This window comes from Podarcis vaucheri (genome assembly GCF_965113315.1).
Source record: "Podarcis vaucheri genome assembly, chromosome: 7".
Classification (NCBI taxonomy): domain Eukaryota; kingdom Metazoa; phylum Chordata; class Lepidosauria; order Squamata; family Lacertidae; genus Podarcis; species Podarcis vaucheri.
This window is the reverse complement of record NC_138765.1, coordinates 10,887,989-10,898,467: the sequence shown is the minus strand read 5'-3', so window position 1 is coordinate 10,898,467 and position 10,479 is coordinate 10,887,989. Positions and strand designations below refer to the sequence as shown.

At 47.4% G+C, this 10,479-nt stretch overlaps 1 protein-coding gene across 3 annotated transcripts in view; it reads right to left on the bottom strand.

The window, feature by feature from the left end:
• Positions 1–4,403: 4,403 nt before the first annotated feature.
• Positions 4,404–10,479, bottom strand: part of RELB (RELB proto-oncogene, NF-kB subunit) — a gene marked incomplete at its 3' end in the record, with an annotated part of 31,139 nt that continues 25,063 nt past the window's right edge. For all 3 annotated transcript variants that reach the window (XM_082231087.1, XM_082231088.1, XM_082231089.1), the window contains 5 exons: positions 9,696–9,800; positions 8,362–8,577; positions 7,725–7,793; positions 7,530–7,607; positions 4,404–4,771 (listed from right to left, as the gene is read on the bottom strand). In XM_082231087.1, coding sequence (XP_082087213.1) covers positions 4,404–4,771; positions 7,530–7,607; positions 7,725–7,793; positions 8,362–8,577; positions 9,696–9,800 — 836 coding nt within the window. The remainder of the gene's footprint in view (positions 4,772–7,529; positions 7,608–7,724; positions 7,794–8,361; positions 8,578–9,695; positions 9,801–10,479) is intronic.

Sequence of the window (10,479 nt, the reverse complement as noted above, 5' to 3'; positions counted from 1 at the left end):
GCCAAAGGGGCTCCCACAGGACAGCGCCCTCCCTCAGGCTGCTTCTCCCTCCTCCCCACAAGCGAATAGGCCCCATTCACCTGAGAGCGAGCGAGAGAGAGAGCAGGGCTCCCCTGTCAAAACAGCCCCCTCAGCCACCAGCCCCGGCCAGCTCGCGGATTAGAGGACAGGAGAGGCCATTCCTCACCCGCCCCAAAAGTCGCAGCTCCCACACCGGAACCGGAAGTACCCCAGGGCCATAGAGCGTTGGGAACGCGAGGGGACAGAGCGCATACCTTCCTGGCCGAAGCCCCCATTCGTCCGGAGTGAGTCGCGTGACCGGTGGCGGCGCCGGCCAATCACAGCGCTCCTCAGCCCTCCCGCCTTCCGTTCTCTGCGAACATCCCCCTCTGCTGGTCAGTAGGTGGGAATGCATCGCAAGGAAGCGCCCGCGCAGGCGCAGGAGGAGGGGGGAAAGCTCTGTTGGGGTCCCCATCCCATCCCATAATCCACAAACATGCATTGGGGAAAAGGCAGGAAGGGGCGGAAAGCCAGCTTTAGCCCCTGAAGGGCAGCGCAAGAAGTTAAGAGCCCTGCTGGCTCAACCAATGGCCTCATCTGGTCCTAGAATCCTAGTTGGAAGGGGCACCCAAAGGTCATCCAGTCCAACCCGCTGCAATGCAAGAATATGCAGGTGGCCCCGTATATGGGGATCTTGGTGCTGCCAGCAGCACGCTCTAACCACCTGAGCCAACGGCATCCTGCTCCCACAATGTCCACTAGGGTGTCTGTGGGAAAAATCCTCAAGCAGCAGGAACCGGGGGGCAAGAGCAGTCTCCGCTCCTGTTGTTTCCAGCAACTGGGATTTGGAAATACAGCACAGTCCCCCCCCCCCCCGCTAGTAGCCATTGATAGCCTTCTCCTCTGAGTTTGTCTAATCTTGTTTTGAAACCATCCAAGCTGGTAGCCCTCATTCCCAAGAGGGGTTAGATTGGCTCCAACTATGTTGGAGGCCAAGATCTACCTGCTCAGACAAGCCTGTGGAAAATAAGGTGCAGACGGTGCTGATCACTAGGCTCCTGTTGAGGTAAATTATATTCAAATTGCTGTTTTCAGATCTGCATTGCCATTGTTGTTTTTAACCAGTTTTGTTTTTATTATTCTGTATTTTACAACTGATGTTTTTAAACTTTTGTAAAAACCGCCTTGAAGCCCAACTTGGGAGAAAGGCGGGATATAAATATATTAAATAAACAAGATACCTGGAAATTCCACCTTGAGCTCCATAACTGAAGAAAGGTGAGATAAAATTATAAGAATATAAATTTTCTAGGCCCAAGGGGTGGGGTTGACCTGTCCTTCAAAAGTGCCAGGGCTGAAATAAACTTGCCCTTGGAAGACGCCTCCTTTGACTCACTATCTCTGCTCCCTAACTGCCCAAAAGTGTGGAGCAGCTTTTCCAGATGACTTGCTTACTGAATACTCACCTGGGTTTGTCTCCGGGGAGGCTAGAAAACAGTTGTGTCAAAGCAAGCGTTATCCTACGCTGTCAACTGTGTTTCACTCTCACTTTCCTTATGGCAAAAAGTCCAGTCCTCTGGGGAAGTAGGCTTGCTGTGCAAGAGCTCCACCTCAGCTTTAACTGCACAACCCAAACTTGCTGATACGGAACTGAATCCCACCCGAAAAGGGCAAGTCTGCAAGCATCCAGCGTTGTTTGAAGTTAGCAACTGACAAGGAAACAAGCCCCGTACACAATCCGAAGCAGTGCCTGTTTTATTAATACTTCACATCTTTCCAGGGCTCAGCCTTGGCACAGAAAACAGGTTATAGGGCTAGAATTAAGCCAGTAATAATGCATACATTTGAAAGGTAAGCCCAGAGAAGGTACAGTACTTCATTCAAAAGGACCCATTCAACATTACCACCATCCCAAGATGTATAAATTATTCTCCCTGCCTGGTTACAGATTCTGTGACAGCTTTTGAAGATTTATTTTCCTTACACACCTTGAAATGCTTTTTTAAAGAGTGATTATGTGACCATGGGGTTGGAAATCAAGTGGTTGTGTTTTATTCTTATTATAACAACATCAAAATCCTTTCAGCTACTTCAACCTTTAACCTCAGGCAACATTTGATTTTAAAGCTACAGAAGCAGGAAGAAACCTGAAGAAGGGAGAATGGGACAAAAACCATTTGCCAGTACTGAGGAGGTGGCGATCTCTTCTAAATTCAGAATGGTGCCTAGGGACAGTTTCATTGTCGAATGCCAAAAAGGAGAAAAAGGCAGGGGGAAGCTATCTATGGTACTATCCTCTTTCTAGGGATCTATTTGGTTTCCAAGGATGAGCTTTTTTAGAAGGGTCACATCCCTTTTGCTGGTAGCTGCTAAGGACCTGCAGTGTCAAGGTCACCTTGGGTTGTATCCAAGGTCAGTTGCACTCAGAGAAGACCAGGGCTTTTTTTCAGTCGAAACTCACCAGAACTCAGTTCTGGCACCTCTCAGGAAGGCGCCATTGTCATTCTAAGAGAACGAGGGAGGTGTTCCAGCCCCTCTTTTTCTAGAAAAATAGCACTAGAGTTTTCCGTTTTGGAGGTGCTTCGCAAAACGAATTTCCTATGGGCTTGCTTCGCAAGACGACAATGTCTTGCGAGTTCCTGCTGGGTTTTTTTCCTCCCCCCCCCCCTTTTTCTAAGCCACTAAGCCGCTTATCAGCTGATCCGATCAGCAGATAAGCCGCTAATAGCGCTAATCCGCTAATCCTTCAATGGGCTTGCTTCGCAAGACGAAAAAACCGCTAGACGAAGAGAATCACAGAACGGATTCTTTTCATCTTGCGAGGCACCACTGTAATACACTTGACTAGCTTAGGCCTATTGATTTCCAGTCGGTCTACTCTGTCTAGGATTTAGTTACAATGCAACCCATTAGGAAAAACACACCGTGGTTTTCTGGTTCCAAATGTGAAAAATTTACACTCAGGACGCAAGAGTCAAGTCAAGGCCTATAATACTCGCTCCTTAACACATGTGTTGTTGTTTTTCTGTCATCACAACACCAGCCTTTTTCTCCCCTCCCCTCCATTAAATCTGGATTTCCCCTTTGCAGGGAAAACCCAAAGAAGTTAAACAGAAAAACAAAAATGGTTGCCAACGACCTGTTTGCGATATCTCAGTGACCCATTCAAAGCATTAAGTCCTTGTTTGGAAGCACCCTAAAATTCTAGGCCCTAAGGCTGGACAGATAGGCTTGACAAGTGCTTGGGGAATACCTTAAGAAACCTTTAACAACCATGAAAGAGCTCAGCAAGATTCTGGCTGGCCAGTCGGCAGGGGTACGAGGATCTGCAGTTACAAGAAACATTCTGAAATGCACAACAATGTTAGGTGCTCACCATTTTTTTTACTGTGAGCAAATTTCCTCCTCAGCTCTACAATACCCCTGCATGGACATTTAAAAAAGATTTTGATGTACCACCTAGCACTTCCATGCTAGTGACATGTTGTAGCCTATACAGGGGGAAGAGAAGCACAGCTTCCCACGTCCCACATGATAATATCCTGGCTTGTAATGCTGTCTGTTTTCTCTGGACCTAGCCGCATCAGACAGCCTCAAGTGCACTGTTTAAAAGTGGTGCAAGCTTTCAGCCCCAACAGGCTTGCTTCGCACAGAGAAGATGAGAGGGAGAGTTTGTAACTCCGCATTAGAGAAGAGGTACAGTCATCGCAGCCACACATTCAATCCTTGGCACCTCTAGGTCTCTGCAGCAGCTAGAGAGAAAAACGAGGAGTGTCACTGTTAGGGCAACACCAGGTGGACCAACAGCTACGTCTTATGACTTCATAAATGTATTGAAAGACGTGTCCTTGTGGAATATACCACTACGTATCTATGTTAGATCAGCACCTGAGCTACTTCAAAACACAAGGCCGCCCATTAGCTATTGCAGTGTGCGTGGATTTGCAAAAAAGAATCCGAAGTACAAAACGTTCCATGACAGATCGGCATAAATCTTCAAGCAGAGGAAAAGGCCATGAAACTAACAAGACTACATTTGCTAGTCTGACGTTTTTGCCCTAGCACAACAAGTCAGTGTTGTTGACCCGATTTTACAGATGGGGAAAACTGAGGAAGAGAAACTAGGAAGCCAAATGCAGGGGGCTAACACTGAGGGCACTTCCCTCCCCTGCAATTCTGTCATTAGTGCAATCTTCCTTCCTTCCATTCATGCCATGTCTTCTCTCCCTAAGGGAAGCCTGTCACGGATCCCTGATCGAGATCAATGTAATTTTCCCCTCTTCAGTTTGCCAGTAGGGAAAACATCCCCGTTTGCTTTGCCCAGGGATCTCTCTGCTGCCAGTAAGATTCAAAACGGGGAGCGAGGCCCCTTCCCACCCAGGCCACAGTGGGCCCATGCTCCTTCACAAGGTTGCAGCGCTGTCTGTTGACTTGAGCTTGGTCTCCATCTCCAGTCGTGCTTCGGCCTCCTTGTACTGGCTGGGGAACATGCTGCTACCCACCAAACTGGCCGTGCCCTCTGGGTCACAATCCACAGGGAACGGAAAGGGGGCCGAGATGCCAGAGTGGATGGAGTAAGCATCCAGCAGGAACTCCTGTTCTGCGGAATCTGGGAAGTCCATAGCAGCTGGCAGCAGGATATCGCTCAAGGTGGGGCCGTTGTAGGACGAGAAGTCTTGGCCCAGGTTGTATTCCTCAAACAGGTCCGGTACGGTGATACGCTCTAAGTTGCTCAGGCTATTCCTGTCTTCCGAACCGGTCAAGGAGCCATCTGCAACCAGAACAAGGAAATCAACGCTACTCGGGGGGCATCTGAGAACAGTCACAGACCCCCCTCCACAAAACATGACATAGATCAGGGGTCAGCAAACTTATTTCAGCAGGGGGCTGGTCCACTGTCCCTCAGACCTTGGGGGGGGGCTGGACTATATTTTTTTGTGGGGGGGGAATAATGAACGAATTCCTATGCCCCACAAATAACCCAGAGATGCATTTTAAATAAAAGCACACCTTCTACTCATGTAAAAACACGCTGATTCCCGGACCATCTGCAAGCCAGATTGAGAAGACAATTGGGCCAGATCTGGCCCCCAGGTCTTAGTTTGCTTACCCATGATAATAAATTTATTATTATTATTATTATTATTATTATTATTATTATTATTATTATTATTATTATTATTTATACCCCACCCTCCCCAGCCAAGACCGGGCTCAGGGTGGCTAACATCCAATATAAAACAGGATTAAAATACAATATTAAAACATTAAAATACAGCCTCATTAAATGGAAACTCAAATAAAAAACTTTTTGGGGGATGAAAACGTCAAGTCTTCAGCATGGCTAACTTTCCAAACTGGTCCCACACGGGCCAGAAAAAGCCAGGGAAGTCCCCAAATACAAGTTCCATCACAGGAGGGGAAAGGAAAAAAGAAGAGGGGGAGGGAATCAAATTGATTCCAAGCCGAAGGCCAGGCGGAACAACTCTGTCTTGCATAGAATCTTCCTGCTTAGCAAACCCTGTTAAGTACAGTGATTCAATTTACTGAAATTGGGGAATGCTTAAATGCATCACTGTGTGCTTAATTCTGGAATGTTCCCCAGTAACTCCCGTGTCACATGAGAGGCATCTTATTACATTCTCCGCCTTATTTTCTGCGCGACCGACCGACTTGGCTGCATCTCTGTGAACACTGAAGGAGAGACCCGTGTTAGATAACTCTTCTCTAAACACAATAAAGGCTAATGTGTGAATGTATGTGACAGAAAGAAGTACAGAAGTTGATGTTCTCCCAAAGAAGCAGTAAGGAGAAGTCTGCTGGAAGGAGAAAATGGAAGCCTCTTAGAAAGAACTGCATGGCTTAGCTTGAGAGCAAACACTGGAAAGGAAGAAAGAAACACAGTTTGTTTGACTGTTTGAGGAAGAAGCTGCAATCTTCAACTAAGAAAAACTAACCCCATGCTTGCATAAGCATGAGAATATGAATACTTTGAATATATTCTTCTTTAGCTATATGCTCTGCAAGTAAAAGCTTTTGTGTATTTTAACAAGTGGACACTGTTTAATTTAAAGGAAAGAGTATTGCACATGATTTGGCTTCCTAGCTGCAATTTAGCTACTCTGCCAACAAACCCTCTCCTTGGTTTAGCTCAGTTTTTAAAGCACTTTGCAGGGACGGAGATTCCAGAATAGCCAACTCAAGTGACTTTTCCCCAAGGTAACAATAGCTATCGGAAATAAGAAGAGATCTTCTGGATCCCCTCCTGCCATTTGCAGCTGTAGGAGGTGAGGACAGGTGACCCCACCTAGGCCCGAAGTCACCCCCCCACCAGGCCTCAAAACTGTCCCAAATTCCTTTTGTCTTCTAAAAATCCACAGCTACAGCTTTTCTGTGGATTCTCACAAGATGCTGGTACATAGGCAAAATGTTATTTTTTTATCAGTACAAGAAGGCTTCAAAAGGCTAATGAATAGACTCTGTCAATGCCAAAAATACTCAGGCCTGAGAACTGAGTCTTATCTCATTCAGTTGCAACATCTTGGACACGCTGAACCACCAGGGCTCCTCGACCCACCCCCCTTTGGCTTCTCATTCCCCCTTTCCTGGGAAGGGTGCCAAGAGTCCACAATAGTCCCAAGACAGCTTTCTGTTCATGCTCAGAGGAACTCATGGGCAGGACTCTTGAAGAAGGAGGAGAAAGGGGAGGGAACAGGAATGAGAATAATAATAATAAATAATAATAATAATAATAATAATAATAATAATAATAATAATAATAATAATAATAAATTTTATTTATATCCCGCCCTCCCCAGCCGAAGCCGGGCTCAGGGCGGCTAACAACACTAAAATAGTGCAACATTCTAAAAACATATATACCGTATTTTTTGCACCATAACACTCACTTTTTTCCTCCTAGAAAGTAAGGGGAAATGTCTGTGCGTGTTATGGAGGAAATGCCTACGGATGGCATGCCTACAGATTTTCCTCCTCTAAAAACTACGTGCGTGTTATGGTTGGGTGCATGTTATAGAGCGAAAAATACAGTACACTGTGCACATGACTGTGAACCCGTGCATGCTTTTTGTGAGTTATCACACTTGCTCCTTCTACCAGTTCATGGATGGTAGAAATAAAGCTTTTTCTCTGAAACTATTCCTTGAGTGTCTGCTGACTCCCACTTCCCTTTCCCGGGCGCAATATTTTTCCCACCCGAGGGCAAAGCCTCATAAGGCTACACAGCAACTGGTATTCAGAAGCCTGCTACTTCTGACAGTGGAAGGAGAGCTGTCAGAAGCCTAGATTTTGCTTCATTTTTACACCAGCTCACCACAACAGTGGCTTTGCCCGCAAACTGGGTTCCCGAAACATTATGGAAAGCCTCTGGTGTGTGTTTGGGGAGAGGGGTTGGTGGTACCACCGCTGTGCCCTCTTCGATAATTTTCTGTACTACTGCATAATAATCAGTTTAGAACTCAGTAGGCTCCAGACAGAGGCAGGCTTCGGCCTGGCCTAGCCGGACTGACCTGCGGACGGAGTCAAGTTGAAATGGTCCATGTACCCTGGCTTCTTTCTCTTCTTTTTGGCTTCGATCCCGTGAGGGTCTGGTGAAACAAAAGGCAAAAGGGAAGTTGGAGAAAACCGTCCACGGTGTGCGGATTCTGCAAAACATATCCGTGACCCCTTGGGCAGCAAACCGAGTTGCCGCCAAGTATACCAACCTGGGCCAGAGAGCTCCTCCAGGACATCGGGCATGCCTTGCTTCCTTTTTTTGTTCACCCGGTAAGTGTCTGCAGAAAGATTGATCCAAAGGTTTGGCAAAGAAGTACATTTTCATTTTATTTTTCGCATTTTAAAGGTAAAGGTAAAGGGACCCCTGACCATTAGGTCGAGTCGTGACCAACTCTGGGGTTGCGGTGCTCATCTCGCTCTATTGGCCGAGGGAGCCGGCGTACAGCTTCCGGGTTATGTGGCCAGCATGACTAAGCCGCTTCTGGCGAACCAGAGCAGCGCACGGAAACCCCGTTTACCTTCCCACCAGAGTGGTACCTATTTATCTACTTGCACGTTGATGTGCTTTCGAACTGCTAGGTTGGCAGGAGCAGGGACTGAGCAATGGGAGCTCACCCTGTCGTGGGGATTCAAACCGCCAACCTTCTGATCGGCAAGTCCTAGGCTCTGTGGTTTAACCCACAGCACCACCCGTGTCCCCTCAATCTCTGGTATCTCTGGCTAAAAGGAAAAGGTATAAAGTGAAAGGGAAGGCGCACTTTGTCCAAGACCCTGCCAGCCAGTGTTAAGCTAGATGGATGAACCACCTGACTTGGTACCAGACAATTTCTCATGCTCCCATCATACCGTTGTCCTTTGGCAGGTAGGTGAAGTTGAAGGGGTCGCTGGAGACGCTGTCCGTCAAACGGCGGAGGTATACCTCCACCTCCACCGGCTCCACAATGTCAAGGTGCTGGTACGGTGGCGTCTTGAAGACGATGGCAATCTGCCGGTGAACATCGGCTTGGGAAAAGTCAGCTTTCCCCTCCCACTTGTCCTTTCGAAAGATGATGGAGATGTCTTCTGCAAGGACGACAGAGGCAGGAAGGTCCTTTTAGATAAGGTCTTCCCCTCCAGGAAGTCTGAATATTGTCTGCCCAAGAAACTACTCTATTCTGAACTTAAAAATGGAAAGCGTAATGCTGGTGGTCAACAAAAGAGGTTCAAAGACTCTCTCAAAGCAAATCTTAAAAAAATGTAGTATAAACACCGACAATTGGGAAACACTGGCCTGCGAGCGCTCCAATTAGAGAACAGCTTTTAACGAAGGTGTCATGGGCTTTGAAGATGCTCAAACTCAGGATGAAAAGGAGAAATGTGCTAAGAGGAAGGCACACTTGGCAAACCCTCACCGTGATCAACTCCCAGCCAGAAACCTATGTCCCCATTGGAAGGATGTGCAGATCCAGAATCGACCTCCATAGTCACTTACGGACTCACTGTTAAGATTGTGTTCATGGAAGACAATCTTACTCGGCTACGAGGGATTGCCAAAGAAAGAAGATGGGCTCTGCCTCCTCTTAAGAATGGAAGCTGAAGCCATCACACTTCTCTGTCATCCTCACGGTTGTGTTGAACCAAAGCTGAAATGTTCCAGAAGGCCTTCAAGCACCATCTTTGGTAGTCAAGATAACTCCAGAATAATTGGCAATTGTTGCAAGAATGAGCTCATATATGTTTATATTCACTTGTAGTCGGCTGGCTTGATGTTACGCTTATCTGTAGACCTTGAGAAGCTTTGGCTAACTGCCACCTATGGCCTCACCGGCCAGCTGTTCTAGGAGGTTCTGGGTAAACTGACATATGCTGGTTAGTGCATAAAGGATGTATATACATTTGCTTGGGGGTGCATAAGTCATGACAACCTCTCACTGTTGCAGTGTCTGTCCTGAATCTGTAAAGGCAGTGAGACTCTAGACTCTGTGCTGTAAGTTTACACCTTTCTTTAATAAAGCACTAGAATGGGCCATTCCGGCATTTTTGAAATCCCTCTTTGGGATTCCTGCATCAAACCACTTTCACAGGCCTGCGGTTGGGGCCTGCAGTTCAGAACAGCAGGCACCCAATCAAACCAGCACAGCAAGCCTGATGTGTTGGGGAATGAGACCCACGAAAGATCCCTGGGGGTTCTTTTCACTTACCTTTCTGGACTTTATCACACAGCAAATAGAGCTCCTCTCCACCCGTACAGCTGCCATACTCCTTATTCATCCGGTAGATCTTCAGCTCCGACGTGTTTGTGGATTCTGCACGTACCCAAACCCACAGCGTTAGAATCTGACCCTGCTTCCCATAACCACATGTGTTTTCTTTTCTGCTCCATGTGTCTGCAAGGGACCTTCTCCAGAGAAAGCCCAGATCATACACATAGCAAGGGGTGCATGGGAGGAACATTCCCTTAAAGGGCAATCATCCAAAGCTAAGGTACAAAGCCCATTCCGATGTCAGGGCTTAGTCCTTGGAAAAGTAATTTCACAGGGCCTGCGGAGTCCAGCTTTGACCAGAACACTGATTTGAAAGCTGAAGTGTCGTGGGTTAAGGAGCTGTACTGGGTTCTTGGTCCTGAGGCTGATGATCAGATCCCTGAACCTGAGGCTGGAAGGCAGGCAGGCAGGCAGGCAGCTGCTGAACCATCCTACAACATCAGGGCCTATATACCTGGAGACAGAAAGCTCACAGGCACCTTCCCCCCACCCCAAGCCCAAGAAACCGCCTCCCACTTTACTTCAATCAATGGCACAGGAGACCAATGGAGTACAGACAAAGTGTCCAGCACCCTTTGATGGACTCCAGTTCTCCCACAAGGAAACTGAGCCCAGTCGAGGTGGAGGCTGTTGTTGATTTCCAACCCTTACTGGAGCAAGTTTCTCACCAGGAGCTCTCCATGGTCCTGAAGCAACCAGCTTGCCGTACCCCAAGGCTTCT